At 42.0% G+C, this 25,740-nt stretch overlaps 2 protein-coding genes across 3 annotated transcripts in view; one reads left to right on the top strand and one right to left on the bottom strand.

Annotated features, from left to right (window-relative positions):
• The window catches only part of SYN2 (synapsin II), a 260,118-nt gene that overhangs the window by 141,705 nt on the left and 92,673 nt on the right, over positions 1-25,740 (top strand). The gene's annotated exons all lie outside the window — the stretch shown is intronic.
• The window catches only part of TIMP4 (TIMP metallopeptidase inhibitor 4), a 118,828-nt gene continuing 94,029 nt past the window's right edge, over positions 942-25,740 (bottom strand). For both annotated transcript variants that reach the window (XM_089781017.1, XM_006117605.5), the window contains 4 exons: positions 18,203-18,300; positions 8,171-8,285; positions 5,683-5,807; positions 942-3,725 (listed from right to left, as the gene is read on the bottom strand). In XM_089781017.1, coding sequence (XP_089637143.1) covers positions 3,528-3,725; positions 5,683-5,807; positions 8,171-8,285; positions 18,203-18,300 — 536 coding nt within the window. In that variant the 3' untranslated portion in view covers positions 942-3,527. The remainder of the gene's footprint in view (positions 3,726-5,682; positions 5,808-8,170; positions 8,286-18,202; positions 18,301-25,740) is intronic.

The following is a 25,740-nucleotide window of genomic DNA, read 5'->3' as shown; positions in this document are numbered from 1 at the left end:
AGTAATTACCTTTATTTTTTTTTATTCCTTTGTATCTGTCACCCAGCTTCCCTTCTGTTATGTTTTATAAATGTGAATAAGTGAGATGAATTATATTCAAATCAAGACCAAATGCCATAATAAGCTGTATTTAATCCTCAACCTTCCATATAACCCCCACACCCACACTAAAGGTTTAGGAACTTGAAAGTGGACATTCTCTTTTTAAAATTGTAGGTTGCAATAAATGAATGCTAATAGTATGAAAATCTTATTATGAAAATTCACTTAGAAAGCTTTACTGTAGTTGATTTTTTCCTTTAAAGTCTTTGTCAATGCTGAATCAAGGGCCTGGTCTACCCTATGGGGAAAGTTCAGCCTAATTTACACAAGTCCAGCTGGAGCTGACATAGCTTAGGTGGACTTATTGCAGTATCTACACCATGCTTCATTGATGGGAGAAGCTCTCCTGTCAACTTCCCTTATGCATCTTGTTTAGGTGACGTATCCGAGTAGACAAGAGAGTGATCAGTGGTCAATTTAGCAAATTGACCCCAAGGGGATTGATTGCCACACAGCAAAACCCTGGTAAGTATAGACAAACTCTCAGTAAAATAACTTAAAAGACAACGAATGTCCCTGCAGCACCTTAGAGACTAACAAAAAATACAGATGGTGTCATTAGCTTTCCATCTACATTTTGAGCATCACGAGCATACCATCTATCTATATTTTTTGTTAGTCTTTAAGGTGCTGAAAGACCATTCATTGTTTCTTTAATTTTTTTCAGTTACAGACTAACACAGTTACTTCTCTGAGTCTCAGTAGAATAAGCACTAATTTTGAAGTGTCCTTTTAAAGCTCTACATCCCCTCTTTATTGATAATAGATGGATTCTCTGTTCTCCACAATGGAAAATCTAAATAGATTTAAGTTAAAAAAGAAATCAGACTTGACAGACATTAGTTTGAAACATCTTGTATTGGACAGATTATGGCAAATCAGTTGTAAAATATTTGATAGACTGAATATAGCAAACTAGTATTTCATATAGTAAAATTCTTATTTAGAGTTTCACTTGAAATATAAATCATATAAAAGTACTGAAGAAAATCTTATAGGATGAAAGAAGGCAATGTATGTTATGCTCATTGAATTTAATGCCTGCTTATTGTATAATTTTAAAATACACACAGAACTACAATAAGCAAATTATAGAGCAGAAGATATCCATTTACTACATAGTGCTGTTCAAAGTGCACCATTACAATAAAATTATTTGAAAACAAAATACTCCACTATACATGTACTATAGACTATTAGCCAGGTGTTTGATAGAAAATATGTATGATCATAAAGCTATTGCAGCTTTATCCTAGCAATTGTTTTGGTATGACAGAAGGCAATGAGTTCTAGTTAATTACATACCTACAGAGTATAGTCAATTATCTGCACTGCACTAGCAGTAAATCACACTTCTGCAACTTTTATCTGCACATCATTTTTTTTTTTTTTTTTTGAAAAAAGCATAGCTTTCTCAGCATGCAGCTTTATAAATAATCATAACAACAAATCTGTGGATAAAATAGACTTTGCAAACTACATTTTTAGAAGTTTATGGATGGGTATGGTTATAAGAAGAAATTAAAGGTATTTTATTGCATTGCCATAAGATAAAGCATTAAAAAGTTGGCCCAAAAAAAGTGAAATGTTGATTATTAAATAATATTGGTAATCCACATTTTTTCAAGAAATAATGGGCTTTATCACCCAGATTGTGTGCTTTTGAAACTAAAATGATACACCTTTCTTGAATGATTATCATTGATATTTAATACATTTTATATAGATTAAGGACAACATGTTTTCCATACTTTGGTAACTACATAACACTACTTTGTTTTAATGTAAAGCAAAAAGCATAAGCAAATGTAGATGCAAACTCTGATCTTATCTCAACTTTTCGTCCTAAAAAAAGTGCATCATCATTGGTACTGGTACTCAGAAAATAGGTTTCTTAGCCCCATAGACTATAACAATTTTAAAGATCATTTACTCTATTAGTGTATCATTCACTAGTTTGGGAACTGTTACAATACTAGAGGTAGATGAATAGGTTTCTATAAAATAATAAATGTCTCTAATAAACCTGAACTACGTCTTGCTGAAGTTCAACATAAGTTAAGCTAGCTATTTTACTTAGGTCTCTTATGTCTGCTTTCTTTGCATTAATTCTAGACATATCTGGAATCTACATGGTGAAATTCCAAAGGACAGTGAGGAACAGAGTGGTTTTTAGGTGTTATTTACTTTGACCAGATTCAGAAGGTATTAGAAATGTCACAAAAGAGCCTTATCTCATGAGGATTCCTGCTCAGTTTTTCAAACACAGATAATCAGCTAGATCTGGATAATTATTCTCAGCCTTGGTGCATCCCTTATTAATTTGCCTCTGCAAACTTAAAAACCTGTGGAAATATTCATACGCTTGATCAGTATTATTTGTTTAAATCTTTACATCTTGCCCTTTTTCTCTAGCCTTCAAAAAGATAATACTTTTGCGGTACATTTTTGTAAGCTGTGATACTCATTATGACAGAACATTTGACTATCCAGAAATGGTAAATTTTGTATCAAAATCCAAACAATCAAATAAATACTTGGGGTTCTTTAAAGTCACTCAGACTAAAAGCAGCACTTATAACAGAAGTGAAATATGATAATTATATAGTCACACATGTACGGAGGCATTACGAGCTGCGGTGGCTACACTGACAATGTTTATGCTTGAACTTTCCTATAAATCTTACTGTCTAAGGGTGCATATTCACACAATATTTCTATTGGTGCAATACCTAAGCATTAGAACTTTTCTCTTTACAGTATATGCCAATCCACTAAATCAATGAATTGGACAAAGGCATTTGTGATTATCAAATATATATATATTTAACCTAATTACTAAGAAATGTTATAATACATGGGTAAGAAATATGACATGTAAGTAGTATACAAAAAAGAACAAAAGTTTTCAATCACAAAAAAAGTTTAGTTTTCACAAATATGAAGAAAACTTGGACCTTTGATATTTTTACATTGTTATAATACTTTACATATATACTGTACAATAATTATTTTATCAGACGGCAGCTATGCTGAAAAAATAATTGTATAAAACATTCTTTGTGTATCAGACTGTTTTGGACTGAGTCACGGGGTTTTCTTAATCTGCTAGGTAACTGGAATAAGGGGCAAAAATCTGATCATTCTTTTGTTCTTCTGCATTCATATTGGTAAAAAGGAAAGTTGTTATGCCTCAAGGAACATTCTCAACTAAATCCCTGTATACGAAGCAGAACTTTATAAGCTACCCCCGAGAGATTTGTTTCTCTTCTTGGCTGGGTGCCAATTCCACAAATTGCACAATTGCACAGCACACTTTGTTTCTATTTCTAACCAACAGATACATAAGATGTCGGCAGTTCAAAGCTGTGAGTGTGCAACGTTTGATGGAATTAGCCTCCCAGGCTTTTTAAGAAGTGATCATTTTAAGGCTCACTGATGTCAGTAAACTCTTTCTCTGGAGGGGGCCCACCTCTGTACCAGCTGCAAGTGCCATCACTTCGCTTGATACAGGCATAATGCTTGGCTTGATGCCCATATAGTTTTCTTTCTATGAGCCAGTCCGTCCAGAGACACTCATTTGGTGTAGTGATTGAGCAGGGCACCATGTAGCAGGTAGTAATCTAAATGTAAAAAATATGAAATTAATTCAGTGTACTTATCAAAATTTCCATTGGAATGACAGTTTTCACATTTTCAGCATATGAATATTTACCCACAATATCTGTACTGATCTTGAAATAAGTAGTTATTATGTGTGTGATGGATGAGAGGAGTACTGCCTGTAAAGCAGGCCTGGGCAAAATACGGCCCCACGGGCCGGATCTGACCCACCAAGCCACTGAACACAGCCCGCAGTCACTGTGGGAAGCCCCTGCTTGTTCCACAGCCCCGCATGACACTCAGAAAAGTGGCTGCAGGGCTATTTCTCTTCAAAAACTGGGAGGGGGGAAGGCATCAGGTGTAACTCCAGCCCAAAGCACAATGCCATTGGCCAGCTTCTGGCCAGAAACTGGCCAATGGGAGCTGCCTGTTTGAATAAAGGCAGCCACAAAGCACTAGTTCCCTCCCCTCTGGCTTAGTTATTCACACAAGCACATGGCTGGGCAGCCTGTGGCAGGCATCAGGCAGGTAGGCAGGCTGGCTGAAAAACTTTTTAAGCTCTTCAAGCCTTAGCAGGCAGACTGGTTGGGTTGCTGGCTGTTAGGTCTCCTGGCCGGAGCCTGCCTTTGGCACCCCGCCCTCTGCCCCCCACTCAACATAACCAAACCCTCGGGTTCCCTCCTTCACCCATGGCCTCTCCAAGATCTGGCACCCAAATCCCTGCCCCGATCACAATCCCCTTTTACCCTAAGTTACAAACCAAACCCCTGCACCCCAGTCTCCTGCCCTAGGTCACAATTGCCTCGTTCACCCAAACTCCTTCCCAGACCACATTCTCCCTCCTGCACCCCAATCCCTTACCCCAAGCTCCCTTCTGCACCCAATCTCCATCCCACATACCTGCATCTCCTCCATTAATATACTGGAAGAGTGCAGCCCTCTACCACTTTCCAGATTCTTGGAGTGGCCCACCCTATCAAAAATTATTGCCCACCCCTGCTATAAAGGGCTAAACTCAGAGCACCTGAAAAGAACCAGGTAGCTAGGAGGTGTTAGCAGGGAGCCAGGAAAACCAATTAGAGGGCAGTGTTGACATTTGAATTGAAAGGCAGTCTGCCTGTTTTCTTTTCTTTTGGGGAGTTAAAACCAGGAGCTAGAGGAAAAGATTAATTGAACCTGGCAGGGATGACCATGTCTAAAAAATGAATACTTGTGTCTAGAATTGGACTGGTCCTTGCAAATTCAAATATGTGAGTAGATAGAGAATGCTTTTAGTTAGACATAACCAGGTTATTTTCTTTGTTTTGTTGCTTGATTAAACTCCTCTGCGCTGAGTCCATGTGCCCCCTCCCCTCCTACACGCTGCACTAAAGCAATTTTCTGCGTTTTAATCTGTTCCCCCCTTACTCCTCTGTTCCTTTATAGCACTTTGCAGCCAAGTGTGCTTTACCAATTATATCTTTTTGTTTTGTCAATAAAATCACCTTTTTAAATACTATATTCTGATTCTTGAGTCCTGGAAGGTAATAGGAGGTCTTTGTGTGTCTGTCTAAGACTGAGAAGTCGGCTCTCAGAGATTACAGTTTGTTTGTTTGTTTTCCTCAAGCTCTCTTGTGGTAAAAGAGCTTCAGGTACTTCTAGAAAAAGTTCCCAAGTGATTTCTTCCTGGATTCAAGAGAAGGGGTTTTTTTCACATGGGCAGTGGGCAGCATACCTCCCAAAGTCAGGGAATCTGTGACCTCGGGGAGTTTCTAAGCAGAAGCGTATAGAGGCAAAGTATTTTTAAGGTCTCTTGCAGGCCCCCACCTTCTGCACTCAGAGTGCCAGAGTGGGGAATAGCCTTGACAATATGAAAAGTAAATAATTTATAAAATGTAATATACGTCAGACCATGTTTTTGCAATTTCCAAAAAATTCCTATTTGCTGAGCTTTGAACATATTAGACACTCACTGTTATTGTCAATTTTTAAACTTACTTTGCAGCCACAGCCCATTTGGTATCTCTGGTTAAGACTCTTCTTTTGAGACAAGGATAGATCATCCCACGATTCAATGTAATTGCATAAATGGATGAGAACTTTACCATCATGTAATATTTGGCCTACAGGGGAGAGAAACAATATATAAAGTTTATGAATAGGATTGTACTGTAAACCCTAGTCTGCATTGTGAGGAGCCTCTGAAGTTTGAAACTTATAGCTCAAAATAAATCAATTTCACACATTTTTTTCAGGAACTGTTGTTTAAACAGTGAATACAACTGCTCATCATAACTATCGTGCTGTTTAATGCAGATTGAAAAATGTTAAGAAAGACTTGTATGATGTCATCTGTGTTCCGCTGCCTCCTCTGCACTCAGATGCCCTGCCTCCTTCCTCCCTCCTTCCCAGGTGCCACGGGGTGGAAGCCGTGTGCCCCCCTCCCATCCTTGGTCGGGATGCCAAAAGCTGTGCAGCCTCCCCCCTCCCCTTTGCTCTGACTGGGCAGGAGCCATGCAGCATCCCTCCACCCCCCTCTTGGGGGGGGCTGCAGGGCCTTCCTCCCCCTGGGAGGGCCAGAAGTCATGTAATCTCTCCTCCTCCTTCCTGCTGGGGGGGCTAGGAGCTGCGTGGCCTCCCCCTCAACCTCTCCTGAGGGGGCAGGAGCCACACAGCCTCCTCCCTTCACCCTCCTGAGGGGGCTGGGAGCTGCGTACCCTCCCCACTCCAGAGGCTGGGAGCCACATGGCCTCCCCCTCCTCCTACTGGGGGGGCCAGGAGCCATGCGGCCTCCCCTTCCACCACCTCCTCCTGGGGGTGCCAGGAGCTATGTGATTTGGAGGGGCCTGGAGCTGCATGGCCACCCCATTCCCTCCCTTCTCCCCCAGGGGTGTGGGAGCAGTGTGGCCTTCCTGCCTTTCCCTCCCGGGGGTGCAGGAACTGCACCCTTTCCCCAGATCCCAAACTTCTCACACATCCCCTGAGCTGAGACCCTGCATTCCCAACCTTCTCGCTCATATTCCTCAACCTGAGACCCTGCACCCCCAGCTCCCTCACTCACTACCCTGCCGAGACCTCACTGCCCTAGCCCCCTCATTCACTGTATCCACTGAGACCCTGCACCACCAGCCTGCTCCTGCACCTTCCCCTGATCTTGCACCCTCTCCCTAGCCAGATGCCTACCCTGATCTTGCCCTCTGGCCAGACACTCTGCCCTCAGCCCGCTGCTCCCCCTCCCCGGGCCAGACACCTACCCCCAAAGAGAGCGGGGGTTGGTGAGCATAGCAAGCTGGGCCCACAGCCTCCTAATCTCTCTAAGGATGCTGATTGTCTGCCAGTAAGGGACATGAAAACAGTGCTATATAAGACTAGATCTCAAAACCATTTCACAAATATCTGTCAGTAATTAAGGAAAGAAATACTTGGCAAGTGAGTAATCCAGTTGAACTGACTGGGATCACCAGTGTGAAATTATTTGTAGGATTAGGGCTTAATTTAATAATATGACAAAATAATGGACTGAGCCTTGTTAGTGAAAGTCCACCCTTTGAAAAAGAAATAGTAATTTACACAGTGATAGTGACTAGGGTTGCCAGATGGTTTCAACAAAAATACCGGACACACTTGACATTACATCACAATCTACATTACGTCTTATTTAGAAAATACCGGACATTGATATTTTCTCATTTATATTCACGAACAGAAAGCTCAAGTACTGGACTGTCTGGTTCAAAACCAGACACCTGGCAACCCTAATAGTGACCTCCTTTGTTGATGGTTTGTTGTTGACATGTACTGCTGAAAGATGAAAGGCACTATATAAAGAGCCCTGCATCACTACCAGGCCCGCTGACTGAGGGGTGCAAAAAGGGCAGTTGCCCCAGGGCCTGGCGATTCAAAAGGGCTGAGGGCTCCCAGCCACCACTACCATAGGAGCAGCAGCATACAGAGCCCAGGACCTTTAAATCGCCACCAGAGTTCTGCACGGCACACTCCAGGCTGTTCTCAGGGCTGGTTGGGAGGTGAGAAGGTCCGGGTGCCAGTGTGGCCCACTCTGAGCAGCGCTGAGGACTGGCTGCTGCAGCTCCGTCCCTTCCGGGAGCACAGGGCTGGCTGCACCACCCAGCAAGTCTGTCATCCACTCGATGAATATAAAATTTGTATCCACGTCCAATCCACAAAAATGATCCATAGACAAATGGTCCATCCACATCTCTTGATATGTGTATCTGTAGCTATAAAGTGGATATCAGATTTGCAGGGCTCTAAATATATAAAACCAAGGTGGTGTTATCAGAATGTTACTCTAGATTTTCATAATGGCATCACTTGGCTGTCCATAAATTATTCATTGCATTCTTAATGATGTATTTGGTACAAAGTCAACTCAATCAATCCCTAAACAGTGTTATTGGTATAGGGATTGATTGAGTTGACTATGTACCAAATATAACATATATGTTAAGATTTGTTTGTATTTTACCTGTGAGGAGATATTGTTTCTTGTTGTTAGCTTCTAGTTTCACTCCACAGAGAGATGAATCAAAAGGAGTATACACATACTGAACATCTTTCAGTTTTTCAAATCCTTTAAACATCTGAAATTAAAAAAAAAAGTGTTATTGTGCCTAGAGAGTAGCTAAACAATAATTGAACAGAATGTTCAAGCTCAGCAGCTCCTATGGGCAGTGACAAACAGTGCCTTGATGCATCTCTTTGAAATAGGGATGAGCTCAAGCTGTGAAGCTTGAATCTGCATAAGAACATGCTCCTCCACGTATGTGTTTCACACAAGATAGATCCACTACTAATACAGTGGAAGATCCTGAGTGGAACAAAGTATACTTCTGAATAACTTCATTACCTTCGCTTCCTAGACACAGCCAGGGCCAGAACTTGGCCTGCTTTGATTTTGGCATATGAATAATGGGAGTTTTGCCTTCATAAGGACTACAGGAACAGGCCCTTAGAGATTAGAGCCTGCAGCACTCAACAGAAATGGGAAGATTTAGTAACAAAGCCCATGCACGATATGCAGTGTGCTTTACAAATAGCACTTTACTCAGTTCTGAAATGCTTTTTTCAATTGATGTTTGCAAACAACTTTAATTGCACCCAAGTGTGAGAGGTGCTAATCAATTTCAGAATGCCTATCATCACCTACAGTGACATAACTGAAACTCCATCATAGAGGAGGCCCCTTTTGGTTGCATCATGCTGTGTGTTGACAGTTGCAAGGTTCACAGCTTCCAAGTGCAGTTGGAATTACTGGAAAAAAATTGCCATATTCGAATTCTACTCAGGAGATTTACATACTGTGTGGGGCTTGCACATATAAACGTGTTGGTTTTCTTAAGCCTCTTGATTAAGAAATGAGAAGAGAGACAAGAGTTGAGTGTTGCCATTGACTCTTTGATGGAAGACATTAGATGACAATCTGAAATACTTTGTACAAGCAATAAACACCTAGACTGAAAAGTGTTCTATGCCTAATGCAGAGAGTTGTCCAAGCAAACAAAATAAGGCAGCACTAAATGATTAAATCACAACTTGAGTCATTTATATATATATATATATTTACATTAAAGAAAATTAAGTCAAAGTAGCTAGCCTCCAAATCTTGTTCAGATACACACAATCCTCTCTATAATATGGCCAGAGAGAGCAGCAGAACCACGTGAGTGTTGCAAAGACACTACAGGTTTTACCTCTAAAATCCAGGATTCTCTGGTCCAGCAACATCCATGGTCCGGCATGACCATGGATGTTCCAGGATCAGGATCAGAGAGTCTTGGTGCGCTGCAGGGGGCAGAGGCCTAGAAGTTGGCACACAGCTCAGTTGGGATGCTAGGGTGGGAGATGGGATGGGAGCCAGCACAAGGCTTAGCTGCGCTGCAGGGAGGTAGGAACGTATAGGAGCCAGTGTGCGGCTCATCTGGGATGCGAGGGGGGAGGGAGGCAGGAGCCAGCATGCTGCTCAGCTGGGCTGAGGAGGGGGAAAGGAGCTATCACATAGAATCATAGAATACTAGAACTCGAAGGGACCTCGAGAGGTCATCGAGTCCAGTCCCCTGCCCTCACGGCAGGACCAAATACTGTCTAGACCATTTCTGATAGACATTTATCTAACCTACTCTTAAATATCTCCAGAGATGGGGATTCCACAACCTCCCTGGGCAGTTTATTCCAGTGTTTGACCACCCTGACAGTTAGGAACTTTTTCCTAATGTCCAACCTAAAACTCCCTTGCTGCAGTTTAAGCCCATTGCTTCTTGTTCTATCCTCAGAGGCCAAGATGAACAAGTTTTCTCCCTCCTCCTCCTGACACCCTTTTAGATACCTGAAAACGCTGTGAACCACTGTGATCTATCTCAGTTGGATCCCTTCTCTAGATGGGTGACATCAAAGGAAGTCCTAATGACTACAGACAGTGATACTGACAATTCAGTAGCTGGAATCTTCTCTCTAGTCACAGGCCAGCATAATATTAGAGAACGCTATGTTCAGGCACTTGTTGTGGCACTGAGATATATAACTGAGCCCATGGCCACTTGTAGTCTTTTAAAAACCTCATGGTATTTTTCTTCATGTCCTGATTAAGTTCAGTTTTGTTAATTACATTCTACCTGCTATATTTGCCAGGCATTTTCAGTTGTATGAGGCATGTTCTTCCTTTCCTGAGCAGTTGCGCAGGATTCTTGCTCTGTGCGAACACTTGCTGTATTTCTCACCAAGGCTATGTCTAGACTGCAAGCCTCTTTCGAAAGAGAGCGTCTAGACTGCACGTTGAACTTTCGAAAAAGCGGCTTGCTTTTTCGAAAGAAAGCCTCCAGTGAGTCTGGATGCTCTCTTTCGAAGAAGCCCTATTTACATTGAAGAACGCCTTCTTTCGAAAGAGGAACTTTCGAAAGAAGGCGTTCTTCCTCGTGAAATGAGGTTTACCGCCATCGAAAGAAAAGCCGCGTTCTTTCAATTTAATTTCGAAAGAACGCGTCTTGAGTCTGGACGCAGGTGAGGTTTTTTCGAAAAAAGGCTACTTTTTTCGAAAAAACCCCTGAGTCTGGACACAGCCCAAATGAGCTTGCAGTTCTCTTGCAATGTGTCTCCCAGTTTTTCATTTGTGCCCTAAGTTCAGCCCTGGAATTGGAACTACATTCATGTGTACTAGAATTGAATTTCCTCCGTATATCAGTTAAGGTGTGTAAAGTTCAGTGGTTTCTTGTTGAATGGTGTTGTTTATATGGGCCTCATTCTACCATACTTATTTTTAGCAGTGTCCGGACACATAAGCAGTCCCCTTAAAGACAGCAGAACTACTTACATTATGTACCTTACTACGCAAGAATGGATGACAAAATCTGGACTGTTGTTATTTACATTATAAAAGTAAATATCCACTAATAGATCACTTTCTACCCTTTTAGTGCAATCCTCTAAATATTTTTCCAGTGAAATAAAGGAACAGCAACTAGAAAAAATACTATCTTACTTAAATTTAAATGCCTGTCAGTAAATATAAAACAAGAGTACAAAGTGTCACTACATCTTTGTACCATGTAATGTGAACTGCTTGTGAGATTAGTAATAAAATTGTATTCCCAATAGTTACAAAAATATTTAATTCTGCTAATATGTAGTCAAAATTGTGAACATTTTGATACTTTAAATCTTCTAAACTTCAGCTTCTCTGTAATACTTTAAACATAAAAATTAGTGTAACAGTAATTTTTCTGTGAGAAATAGCTTAAAGAAACTCTGTTTGAAATGTACTTAATAGCCCCATTTCTCCTCCTCCCTCTGGGTGTAGGTGGAAAAGGGGGAGCAGCATTTTTCTTAGTACAGTTGTAGCTATATGTAAAATTTAATCACTAGTGAGATCTATGAGAGTGACCAAAAGTTTTGCAACTCATGCATAAATAAAAGGGTATCAGTAAAGCTAGCACTTTGCGTTCAGCTTTACTAACTTTCCCATAATAGATTTTGTGACTTCATAGTTTGTTCAAGCAACTGATACAGTGCTTTGAAATTCTGGCTCAGACTGGCGCTTGGGTTCTGAAGTTCACCCCAACCTCACTAGGCTTTGGAGCACCAGTCTTAGCCTCAGCTTGGAAGTGCTAACTCTACAGCTATTTTTCGAGAGCTTCTACTCAGACTCTCCAAAAAGCTGCGTAGAAGTATCCCATATGAGGGGAGAGATTATTTGAGGATGTCCAAAGGGATACATTCTGGCCTAATGGCACAAAAGTGTTCAGCAGAAAATTTAAAGGTTGTGTTTGAGGAGTATTTTGTAGAGTTATAGGTTTTTTAAGGCAAGAAAAGGGAATCATTAAATCATGTAGTCTGACATTGGGAAAAGACAGGAAGTGAGGTCTTCAGAAACTAATGCTTTGCTAACCAAGTTCTTCTAATTAGGTCTCATTAACTCAAGGCCACTATTCCACATGAAATACAGTTTAAATTGATTTCTGCATAATTCTGGTTCAGTTAAGTGTTTCACATTGATCGTGCCAGTACTGGACCTGAGTCATACCTTTACTAGACATTTATGCAAGTGAAGTACTAGATTAACCCACAGCTAGTCTTGTTGATTTTCACCACCAGCCCCTACATTGTAATGACTTATAAGGACAATCTATAACACCATATATCCTGACTCCCAGCTACCCTATTTTTCCCCTTTCTTTTCCTTCTGCCCTATAACTGGAGAGGTGTTAAAAGGCCACTATGCCTTGAAAACTCCCCTTGAAATATATGTTAATGACTTTTCTAAACAATTTGTTCCATCTTGTGTTAGTTGTGACACTGGGTACATTTCTCAGCTCTAAGAACAGCTCTGTGTAAACTCAAAAGCTTGTTTTTCTCATTAGCAGAAGCTGGTCCAATAAAAGATACGACCTCACCTTTTCTCTCTAATACATAATCTTTGGCTATAGAATACAACTTTTAACAAAGCAGCTGTGTGGTACAACTCTGCCACTAAAAGTTTCAGTGTCAGAGCTGTTTGTCGGTTGGCTTTTTTGCCAACAAAATACTTCCACCCCAATGAGTGGCTTAAGCTTTGTCATCAGCAGAGCACTCCAGCTGACAAAGTGCTGTTCACACTGGCACTTATCAGTAGTAAAACTTTTTCTCTTTTGGTGTCATTTTAACATCTCTGAAAGACAAAGGTTTTGTGGTTCAGTTGCCTGTTTAGACAAAGCTTTAGAAAACAGTAGATTAGGTAACTTGTTATCAGACTGAGAGAGAAAGTGAGTGCAAAGATGACTTTATAACTATTTGTTAGAAATAGCATATTGAATTTATATTTGTCCCATTAAATGTGCAGTTCTGCTTAATCTCATGTTGGTTATTACACTTTGGAGTATAGGACATCATCACTTCAAACTAAAAGTCTACTTACCCTCAGTAATAAATATTGTAATAAATAGCTTTGCTCTAACCCAGCTGAATAACAGATGTTCCAGGGTGAAGGCTTGAAATCCAAATTTTAGTTCAAGTCTAGCCAAAATGTAGAAATTGTGAACTATCTTCCTGTTTTATCAGCTTATAGAACTATTAAAATATCTTTTATTTAAAAAAATAAACAGCAGTAATGTGCTTATACCTAATTTACTGTTTCTCTACTCAGGGCCTAATTCAGAACCCACTGAAGTTAAATGAAAAACTCCTAGTGTCTTCAGTGCTTTTAGTTGGGTCCTCTAAGTACTAAACATTTTGGGGAAATTGGAAAAGGCCACAACTGTGCAAGAATGGATTTCAGAAAATTCAAACTGTCACCAAAGCAGAACTGGACTGTAGATTGAGAAATAATGAACAAAGTTATAAAATAGAATTGGGCCCAAGTGGAAGAGGTTACTTGTGTGTGTGTGTGTGTGACTTCACTTGCATGAATCTGCTTTGTAACATCAAAGTCCTTGCTAGATATAACAGGAATCCCAATAATGAACTTATGTAAATAAAATATTTTTAAAAAACAGCTAATATTCTTTTGAGAACATGGCAAACATGCTTATGGTGGTTGTTTTAAAATATATTCAGGGAGAATTTGGCTGTAGAAACTAATACACAAGGTATTACATAACATCTTAACAAAAAGATTTCTTCAATTAGCCACAATCTATCTTGTCTACTATAAATGCTTGTACTCCAAACCCGGAACTTCTTAAGTGAACCCCAAAATAGAGAAAAACCTATTTTGACCACATCATAAATTAAGTAACTTCAGCCCTTCAGTCAGAAACTGCAAAAGAATTAAGTTTTTTTTTTCAAAACACGTTGCTCTATTTATAATGACTAGAGCTGGACAAATCGCAGGTAGTGAACAACTTATTTATCTTATCTAGCCCTTTCTGCTAGTGAATATTTGATTGATCTTAAGTTATTCAGAGGTTATATCTGCAAATATGTGTCCGTTCACAAACAATCCACTAAGAGTATATTATATTAATAATTTTAATTGGAGCTATGTTGAATCTCGTTTCTGTTTCCTCAATGGAGGCAAGTGATTTAGAATCAAGTTTCTGTGCAAATATTTGTAAATGTGAATAATAATTTGCATTTAGTTTTGAATATTTCTGCTAGCAAATTTGTTTCTGCTAGCAAATTTGTGAACAGGGGCTGCTGGACTTAGCACAAGCCAGGACCAAGCAGTCCTGGCTTGTGCTGATCCTAGATGCTGTACCTCTGCACTTTAAATGTAGTACAAGCCCGGCAGCTCTTACTACATTTAAAATGCAGAGGCACAGCACGGATGGATCCCGAAGCTGGCACCAACCAGGACTGCTCGGTCTCAGCTCAAGCCAGATCCTGGAGCTAACTCTGCTGCAGCTCTGCAGAGTGGTCCTTATCCACTAATTGTGTAGTCGATACAAATTGTATTAGCCAGATAACCACAATTTAACATCCTTAAATGTCACAGAATGGTAATTTAAATAAACTTTTGTTTAATATTTTTATAAAAAATAAAGCATTTCAGCATTCCTGATACTGAAGTGTTTCTTTTCACTTTGTTGAAATCACTCCAAGTGCTTCATTTTGAGTGATTTCAATATTAAATTGCATGTCTGTATGATGCATTGCCTTATGGGAGTTGTGGTTACTGCCCCTGTGTTCTTCTGTGGGCCAGACTGCACGTCCCATATTGCATGCAGAATCTGCATTATCCTGCTCAAATAGAAGAAATCACGATACTGCCATTGGAGAAATGTAGTCTTCCAATTAACCTGATCCCTAGAAACGGATGAGCGTTGGAACTTAAACTCCTATAGGGTAACGTGCCATAGGAAAATGTGTGCAGTATTGTTGTAGCTGTGCGGGTCCTAGGAGATTAGAGACACAGGGTGGGAGAGGATCAATTGCTGCTGGTTAAGATGAGCCTGGAAACTTGCATTCAAAATTTTGCTATACTCTAAAACTCTGAACAGAGAGAGTGGATTTATGGTTTATAAAAATAATCTAACACCTATTAACATGTTCCCCTTGGGGGGAGGGGTGTTCTTCCATCCCTTCCTGTCCCGCATGTGAGTAGAGGGTTGTTACTTCACCTTGAATTATGCCTTAAAATATGTTAACGACTTACTCTAAATAATCTGTTTCACTTTGTATTTAGCTATGACACTGTGGGTACATCTATACAAGGCACAAAACAAGGCTGTGGGGCTAATATTTGCTGTGGAGAATTTCAGGCTGGGTCTGGAGCAATGGGACTTCCCAGCTCTGCCCCCAGCCTCCTTGGAGGGGCCCAGAGCCTGAGCTCCAACCTGAGCCCAAACATCTGCACAACAGTTTTTCAGCCTCGAAGCCCAAGTCACATGAGCTTGAGTCATATGACCTGGGCATCCCCACATGGACATTTTATTCCAGTGTAGACATAGTGGAATGTGTTTCCCAGATCTGAAAAAAAGCTCAAAAGCTCAGGTCACTCACTAACAGATGTTGATGCAATAAAAGATATTCTGTCACTCATCTTGTCTTCCTCATATGAAAATGTAGTTTAATGGTCTGTAAAATTGATTCAAAGGAAAAATGTTTTGGGTCAGTTAAAAAAATAATTCAAATTCTTTCAGGTAAAAAGATCCAGATTGAAATACTTCATTTTGGATTTTCCCATGGAGTCTGACATGCATACAGATGGATTTTTGTAGAAATATCCAGGGAGGGCTGATTTTTCTGCAAATATCATTGTTCACATGCCTGCTTTTTTGTAAATTTTATGTCATGCAATCAGAAAGTAAAAACAATTCCCTGACACTCAAAGCAATCAAATGTTCAGGTACCCAAATGCTCAAGCAGAAAATAATCAAAGATGCATAATGAGTAGTTTGCAAATACAGGAAGTCTCCAATTTACAAACAGGTTGTGTTCCAAACATTCATTTGTAAGTCGTCATCAGTTGCCCTTAAACACCATTGCTTCTGTTCTCATCTTTGCAAATATCCAGAGTTCTGTTCATTTTAGGTACAGCACAACTGGAAGTGCAGTTGTCTTCCCTATAGTTTAGCTAACAGACTGATTTGATTTCATCTATATCTTTTAGTCTTCTCATGAAGATTTTTTGGGTACATTCATGTGCTTTTCTTTTCACATAATCTATACCCCTCTCAATCCTTCCCACAACAATCTGCAGATTGTTTTGTTACCATCATCAGTAGCAGCAAGATTGTCTGAACTAAATGGATGCGTCTAGACTGGCAAGATTTTGCGCAAAAGCAAGTGCTTTTGCGCAAAATCTTGCCGCCTTTCTACACTGGCCACGAGTATTTGCGCAAGAACACTGACTTTGTACTGTACAAAATCAGTGGTTCTTGCGCAAATACTCGGATGCTCCTGCTCAGGGATAAGCCCTTTTGCGCAAGTATTTTTGCGCAAGAGGGCCAGTGTAGACAGCCAAGTTAATTTCTTGCGCAAGAAAGCCCGATGGCTAAAAGGTCATCAGAGTTTTCTTGCGCAAGAGAGCGTCTACACTGGTACTGATGCGTTTGCGCAAAAGCAAATCTTTGGCACAAAGGCACATGCCAGTATAGACGCTCTCTTGCGCAAATACTTTTAACGGAAAAACTTTTCCGTTAAAAGTATTTGCGCAAAATCATGCCAGTCTAGACGCAGCCAATGAGCTCAGCAGCAAGGCCAAAAACAGATTCAGTACCACTAGATTTCCTATCACCATGACCATAATGATGACAATAAGGCACATAGCTTGGCCAGTAACTTCCATACAGTCCCACATAGTCTCTATCCATTCACCTCACACTCAGAATACAATCAGGAAAGAGTGGAAGAAGTCTTGCACGTGCCAGCGTAGAAGTACAGTCATTGGAACTCGGCACTCATTTTCCCATAAAAACAATGTTATAAATGGTAGTTAGGGTCCTTGGCTAGCCCACAAAAGCCTATTTAATCCATAATATAGCTGAAATATTGTATATTTGCAATGAAAAATAGTAGAAATAGCTTTTTATTTAACCTTGAATACTGGTGTTTGAGTAAAGCAGATTTAATTAGAGGATGATGAAATTCTGAAGGGGTTTTACGGGTATCTCCTAGCCACCATCCCCCAGTGGGCTCTGTGCCAGCCCCAGCCTCTGAGGACCGTCCCCCAGTGGGCTGAGGACTCCGGAGAAGCACATAGGACAGCCATGCAGCTGGAGAGAAGCAGTGGTTTCCCTTTCAGAACACCACTTTTCTCCAGCCACTGGCTGCACACCTACCTCCTAGTCCTCCAGCCAGCACATGCAATGCCCGCCAACACCTTGACTACATCTACACTGGCATGATTTTCCGGAAATGCTTTTAACGGAAAAGGTTTTCCGTTAAAAGTATTTCCAGAAAGGCATGTCTAGATTGGCAGGACGCTTTTCTGGAAAAGCACTTTTTCCGGAAAAGCGTCCGTGGCCAATCTAGATGCGCTTTTCCGCAAAAAAGCCCCGATCGTCATTTTCGTGATCGGGGCTTTTTTGCGGAAAACACTACTGTGCTGTCTACACTGGCCCTTTTCCGGAACAGTTTTCTGGAAAAAGACTTTTGCCCGAACGGGAGCAGCATAGTTTTTCCGGAAAAGCACTGATGATTTTACATTAGATTGTCAGTGATTTTCCGGAAATTCAAGCGGCCAGTGTAGACAGCTGGCAAGTTTTTCCGGAAAAGTGGCTGATTTTCCGGAATAACTTGCCAGTGTAGACACAGACCTTTTGTCTTGCCTTCTCCCTGATGCTCCAGGTGAGCTTTTGTTTGTATGTGCAGCTGTTTGTAAGTTGGATGTTTGTGCCGTGGAAAGCACCTGTAATACACACGTTGAAATATATTTACACACGGGATTCATCAAAAAGTATGAATAACAAATACATTGTTTATCAAAATCAGTCTATTGGCAAATAATCCATGAATAGAACTGTAGGCCAACCAGATCCTACTTCCAATTCAAAGAAATTTTGTCACTGAAATCAGCATGAGCTTGGTTCATATCACGGTACGTTAGTCATCAGTATTGAATGTCAAATAACCAAGTGATTCCATGTACCTTTATTTGTTTGATTTCATACCGGATCATTTTGTGAGTGTCAACAGGGTCATCACTGGCAGGAACCACCTTTTCACTGGATATTTTTGCTCGAATCACTGCAAGAGGGGAAAAGGATTTTATTTGAATCATATGCCTAACTGTGCCATCAGTACCATATATTACATTTTTCCACGTATTAAAATCATTATAACAGATTGCTCTGTTTTTCTATTGAACATTGTATCTAATGTTCCATAGCATTTAAAGCTTGTTAGTACAAAATTGTTCAAGACTAAGTTAACACCTGAAAAAACAAGAGAGATGCAGGGACATAGATATGCATGTAAGTATGACATTGTTTTCAACAAACCAACATATAGTACCTGGTTTTGAAAATTTCTGGTATAGATTTTGAGAGAGATTTTTTTTAAAGAGTTCAGTACCCAGCAGCTCCCACTGAGCCACTTCATTTTGGTGCCTAAGAAGGAATTGGGACCTGGTTGGCTCTTTCGGAAATCTTTGTTGAGAGCAACATAAGGTTAAATGAGAATTAGTTATCTAAATCTACTAGTGAGCTTTGAAAAATAGGGAGGCCTGATTCAACTCCCATTAACTTTATCACATGGCAAGCACTCACCCCCCAAGGCACCTCCAGCTGGTCACCCTGGGAATCAGAACTTTAGCTCTGGAGCAACCCCTTCCTGCCCACAGTGCCTTGTCCTCCTAGTATTATCCTAGGTCAGTGCCCCTGCACTCCAGGGTCCTCCTCAGATAGGGAGCTCCCAGTCCTGCTATACCTACCTTTCCTCAGTGACCCACTGCCGGTCCATCTAGATAGGGTTGCCAGATGGTTGAAACGAAAATACTGAACACCCCCCACAGCCCAAAAAAAACACCGGGAAAAAATTCTGTTGAAAGGACCGGGGGGGGAGGGGGGGGAGAACAAAGGTGTTGAGCAAAAAAAACCAGCATGTCCCCTTTAACAGTGAGTGCAGGGATAGGAACAGGGAAGCGGTTGAGCACTAAGACCCAGGGGAAGCTTTGCCCTAGGTCTTTGGGCCAGCAGCCTTGGGGAGCCAGGTAAACATAGGGTTGGAGGTGTTGGTGGGGAGGGGAGGCCGGGTGCTGAGTGTTTGTAGGGTTGCCAGGTACCCGGTATTTTCGCCTCCTGGTTAGGGAAAAATTCAGAAAATACCAGACATCTCAGGTGTCCAGTATTCTCTGAATTTTTTTACTGGACAGGAGGCAAAAATACTGAACACCTGGCAACCCTACATCTAGACCCTTACCTCAGGGGCAAACTGCAGTCTGAAATGGCCATTCAGCATTAGCAAGGGGGTGTGAACCTGGTGCCCTTTCCTATTCTGGCTGTTTCACAGCAGCCCTAGTGCACTCAGTCAGGCCTGGCCTCAGCCTGGGAGTAAGGTCAGGCCAGAGCTCCCCAGCACTGCCCTGTCTCAGGCAGCCAAGTCCCTCCTGCTCCCCAGCTAGAGCAAGTGTGTGTGTTCCCCTTCCCGCAAGGAACCCTTATTTATACAGCGCCAACTGGGCCCTAAAGGTCTGTATCTGCCTCAGCGGCCGGCTTCAGTCTCTCAACCTTCTCTCAGGGCTGTTTTAACCCTTACAGAGCCAGTGCAGGGCAGACTCCCTCTCACAGACTTCAGACGGTTTTGTATTGGGCCCCTGCAAAACAGAGTTGCAGTCAAATATACCACAGTCATTATTCAGTAAGACCCTGGTAGGCAAGATAGAAATATAAATATAGAGTAGAGTATGAGTAGAAAATTAGAAAGAGAGGGGAAGATAAGATGAGACATTCAAGTTACATCTCTTCTGAATGGCAGGAAGCTGTATCTCCATAACCTGTTACTCAAATTCCATGTGTAACTTGTTACATAATGTAAATTCTAGCATTGATTTCTGTGATGTCTTCCCTGTTTTAAATGCTTTGTGCAGAGGGAAAATTATTTCTTTCCATCTTTAACATCAAGCAAGAACATTTAGCTGTGTGCTATAAATAATCTGTCGGTAGGTAAACGAGCTGCGTAAAGAACCTCTCAAAGTATGGTGTCTCTTTAAATGCTGGCTCTTCTAGCATGTTCATGCTGCACTCTGCTCTGTGTTGCTACAGTTGGTGCAATCCTCCTTTTGAACTTGCAGCCAGGGAATTTTGCTGATAGTTATCATGTTCCAAGCTTTCACAGTTGTCTTTTCCTCTCAGAATGTCTTATTTTCCTACATGTCAGTTTCCCTTACAGAAAACTCCTGTGTTGTCTTAAACCTCTTAAAACATTCTAGGCAGGTTTGGGATACCATTCCAATCAACCAGACATATTACATAGAAACTGCAATATCTTAGTGATTGTTGATTAAAGCATATGTCTGTTTGCCCTGCCTAACCAGATCTTTTAAAAATATTATGTAAAAGAGTGGAATATTATAGGGATGTGAGTGAGTACTTGACTACTAGCTTTCCCCACTCCTTACTGCCTCTGGATGAGAGACAGCAACGGGGGAAAACAGGAGCTGATGCTGGGGGGAGCTGACTTAAAGGCTGGTTCCCCCTCAGCACTGTCTCCGCAGTTCCACCTCCCTCCCTCCCCCCCAAGGGGAGGGAGGTAGGGGAGGCTGCTCCAGCAGCATCCCCTGGTCATGAGGGGTCCCACTGGGGGCTGCTGGACCGAGCAGTCCTGGCTCACTGTAGTCTGGGACCACTGCACCTCTACATTTTAAATGTAGTACGAGATGCCAGGTGACTCCCAGAGCCAGCACGAGTTGCCAGTGCTCTTCAGAGCACCTCCCCTTACTGACTAATTGTGTGGTCAATGCCAATTGTATCGACTATACAATTAGCAAACCACTCATTCCTTAACTTCCTTAGCATATTATGCACAGAGTACTAGCGCATGTTTACACTGTCGTGGCACATTTGTGGGGTTGCAGCTACACGGTTGTAGTGGAGAAATTTCTTACAGCACTGGAAAGGTTGGTTGTTCTTTGAGTGATTGTTCATGTTGATTCCAATTCAGGTGTACGCATGTCGCGTACAGGAACATTGGAAACTTTTTCCCTAGTAGTACCCGTAGAATCGTCTGTGGAGACCCCTAGAGTGGCAGCTCTATATCAGCAGGTATACACCACTGCCGACCCTACTCTCCCTCGGTTCCTTCTTGTCGGCTACTCCAGCAGTGGGTAAGAGGGTGGGTATTGGAATGGACATAAAGAATACATCTCAAAGAACGCCAGTTACGAAACCAGATAACTTTCTTTTCTTCTTAGAGTGATTGTTCACATCGATTCCAATTCAGGTGACTCCCAAGCTGCTACCCCACAGAGGTGGGATCAGAGTTCGGAATCATGGACTGCAATACTGCTCTACCAACTGCTGCATCCTCCCTGGAGGATTTATCAGTTGCGTAATGGGCCATGAACATGTGAATCAAAGGGGGTCAGGAGCTGAGCTCTTGAGGGTGCTTTTATTAGCCAATTGTCCAGGTAAAGGAAAACGTGCACTACCCTCTTTCAGGGGAAGGCCACTGCCACCACCATATATTTGGTAAATGATCATGGATCTGAGGAAAGGCCAAATGGTAGCACCACAAATTAGTAGTGCTCTCCTGCTATTGTAAATCTGAGGTAATGCCTGTGACAAGGAAGGTCTGAAATGTGGAAATACATGAGGGCAGCGAACCAGTCTCCTGGATCCAGACAGGGAATTATAGTGTCTAGAGTGACCATCCTGAACTTCATTTTCTGCATACAGCTTTTGAGGTTCATAGAATCATAGAATACTAGGACTGGAAGGGACCTCGAGAGGTCATCGAGTCCAGTCCCCTGCCCTCATGGCAGGACTAAATACTGTCTAGACCATCCCTGATAGACATTTATCTAACCTACTCTTAAATATCTCCACAGATGGAGATTCCACAATCTCTCTGGGCAATTTATTCCACTGTTAGACTACCCTGACAGTTAGGAACTTTTTCCTAATGTCCAACCTAAACCTCCTTTGCTGCAGTTTAAGCCCATTGCTTCTTGTTCTGTCCCCAGAGGCCAAGATGAACACGTTTTCTCGCTCCTCCTTTTAGATATCTGAAAACTGCTATCATGTCTCGCCTCAATCTTCTCTTTTCTAAACTAAACAAACCCAATTCCTTCAGTGCTTTCGCCTTCCTGATAACCCCCCGGCATTCTCGAGCTATACATTTAAACCCCTCCCTGGTCATTTGTCCAAGTTTCCACTTTTTGTAAGCTTCCCTTTTGTGCTTAAGTTCACCAAGGATTTCCCCTGTAAGCCAATCCGGTCTCCTACCATGTTTGCCTCTCTTGCTGCACTTCGGGGTGGCTTCTTTCTGTGCCTTCAGTAAGGCTTCTTTAAAATACTGCCAGCTGTCCTGGGCTCCTTTCCCCTTCATGTTAACATCCCAGGGGATTCTGCCCATCAGTTCTTTCGGAGTCAAAATCTATTTTTTTGAAGTCCAAGGTGTGTATTTTACTTCTCTCTTTTCTTCCTTTGGTCAGGATCCTGAAATCTACCATCTCATGATCACTGCTTCCCAGGTTGTCACCCACCTCGACTTCCCCTATTAGTTCCTCCCTGTTTGTGAGCAGAAGGTCAAGCTGCGTATGGCCCCTGGTCGGATCCTTGAGCACTTGTGTCAAGAAGTTATCCCCAACATTCTCCAAAGACTTCCTGGATTGCCTGTGTACCGCCTTATTGGTTTCCCAACAGATGTCAGGGTGATTAAAGTCCCCCACGAGAACCAGGGCCTGTGATCCGGAAGTTTCTCTCTGTTGTCCGAAGAAAGCCTTATCTACCTCATCCACCTGATTCGGTGGCCTGTAGCAGACACCAACCACAACATCACTGCTGCTGTTTGCTCCTTTAAACTTAACCCATAGACTCTCAACAGGTTTTTGTCCCTCTTTATACTGGAGTTCAGAGCAATCATAGTGCTCTCTTACATATAGTGCAACTCCTCCTCCTTTTCTCCCCTGCCTGTTCTTCCTGAACAGTCTATTCCCTTCCATAACAGTGCTCCAGTCATGTGAGTCATCCCACCAAGTCTCTGTTATCTCAATTAAATCATATATCTTGGCCTGGGCCAGGGCCTCCAGTTCTTCCTGTTTGTTTCCCAGACTTCTTGCATTAGTGTACAAACACCTCAGATAACCAGTTGATCGCCCTATCTTCTCCATTCGAATCAGGGGTCCTCGTTCCTTGATCGTTCCTCTCTGCATTTCTTCCTGGTATCCGACTTTCCATCTCCCCTCATGGTTTTGGTCACCGTCCCCTGATGAACTTAGTTTAAAGCCCTCCTCATTAGGTTTGCAAGGCTGCCTGCGAAGATGCTCCTTCCTCTCTTCGTTAGGTGGATCCTATCTCTTCTTAATAATCCTTGTGCCCGGAACAGAGTCCCATGGTCAAAGAAACAAAAGCCCACTCTGCGACACCATCCGCGCAACCACGCATTTACGTCCTCAAGTCAACGATCCATGCCCAGTCCTTTCCCTTCAACAGGGAGGATGGATGTGAACACCACTTGCGCTCCAAGTTCTTTGATCCTTCTTCCCAGAGCTACATAATCCATAGTAACCCCCTTAAGGTCATTCTTGGCCGTATTGTTAGTTCCCACATGGAGAAGCAGGAAGGGGTAGCGATCTGAAGGTTTGATCAGTTTGGTAAGCCTCTCAGTCACATCCTGAATGTGAGCTCCCGGTAAGCAGCACACATCTTGAGATTCCAGGTCCAGACTGCAGATGGATGGCTCAGTCCCTCTTAGGAGGGAGTCCCTGACCACCACCACCCGTCGTTTTCTTTTAGGGGTGGTGGTCATGGAACCCCCATCTCTAGGACTACGCATCCCATGCCTTCCAGTAGATGGTGTTCCCTTCCGATTTCTTCCTTGTGAGGTCCCTTCCAAAGCATTCAGCACTGCAGAGCTTGTGAGAGAGCCTGAAAGCGATTACTTACCTCTATAGCATTGGGGGATTCCCGTGCTGGCCTTTTTCCCCTTCTAGAAGTTACATGCTGCCAGTTCTCTTCCTGGTCCCGTATTGCCCTCTCTGGCCCTTTTGCCTGCTGTGCTTGAAGGATAAACGCTGCCTTCTATAGAGGAAGTCTTCATCCTCTGTGATTGAGCGTAGGGTCGACACTTGGGCCTCCAGTCCTCTAATTTTTTCTTCCAAAATGGCAACCAGCTTGCACTTAGTTCAGATGAAATCTGTTCTTTCTTCCGGGAGGAAGACAAACATGGCACACTCCGTGCAGGTAACAACAGCAGACCTATCACCATCCATCGCTGTTGTCCTGGAGAAGGGATTTAAAAAGAAAGAAAACCTCACACCCTTCCTAACTCCCTCTCTAAACTCCCTGTTAGCACTCACCTGTTCGCAAACTCCTTGGTCACTTGCCCACTGCCTTATAATGACCTGGAGTGCCTGAAAGTCCCTCCCCCTACCAAGGCTCAGCCAATCAGCAGAATTAAACTTTAATTAGAAGCCAACAGTTTCCACCTGCCAATCACAGCACACACTCCATGAAGGGGAGGGGGAGGGCAAAGGGGAATTGAACAAAAAAAAAGCCTCACTCACGAACACAGGGGAAAACAAACAAAAAAATACACACCAACCCTCATTCACAAACCCAAGCTCAGCACACAGTAAGAAAGCCCCAGTAACAACACACACTTCCCTCAAGAGTCCTGTATCTGCTTCTCCTTTACCTGGAGAACTCCCTCTCAGCACTCACCTGTTTGTATAGTATTTGTATGTAAGGAAACTTTTGCTAAAGATGTATTCTTCTTTGCATCTCCTGTGGAAATGCAACCTTTTCTATTTATTTATTTAGCTATACTTGTTACTCTCAGTGAGGAATTCTCTCTCTCTCTCTCTCTCTCTCTCTCTCATATATATTAGCTAAAAGGAGGTCCTAGATATATATGTGACAGGAAGTGCAACTTTTTATCATTTACCCAGTACTCTGGGTGTTAATGTTAAAGGGGAAAGTGAGACCATGTTTAGTGGTGTGGTTGTTTATTAGCTTTTAGAAAAATAAATCTTGCCTTTTAACTTACGATGCTGAAAGGAGTCCAACTTGAGGTTTTAAGGCAAATAAATGATACATGTGAAGGAATTCTGTGACTTGAGTAGTGTTTCTTTAGTTTTCTGTATGACTACTCTCTTCAAGTCTGATTCAAACATACAAAAATTTGTCTGGCCCTTCCCGTCCTTCCTGTTTTTCTTTTAAATTATTTTTTTCAATGAATGTCGTCTAGATGTCTGCTAAAACCTCTTATTCATGCAGCTACTTCTGTTTTTAACCACAAGCACTTCCTGATTTTGCATTCTTTGGCTTGTACAATCCTACTTCTCCATTCGTGATCCAAAAGGAGATAATAACACGTGATTTCCCTATGTCTGTAGTTCTTTTTAAAAAATGGTTTCAACTGTAGCACTGCTGACTTGGCTTCTCTTCTCCTCCATATACATTGAAACAGTCACTATATGCTGTTGCTACTGTGTTATTTTATCATTGTAGTGTCACTTTACTTGCC

The sequence above is a fragment of the Pelodiscus sinensis genome, chromosome 11 (assembly GCF_052426305.1).
Source record: "Pelodiscus sinensis isolate ZL-2025 chromosome 11, ASM5242630v1, whole genome shotgun sequence".
In the NCBI taxonomy this organism is placed as follows: domain Eukaryota; kingdom Metazoa; phylum Chordata; order Testudines; family Trionychidae; genus Pelodiscus; species Pelodiscus sinensis.
Note: the sequence above shows the minus strand (reverse complement) of the source record. Positions and strands in the feature narration are given on the sequence as shown.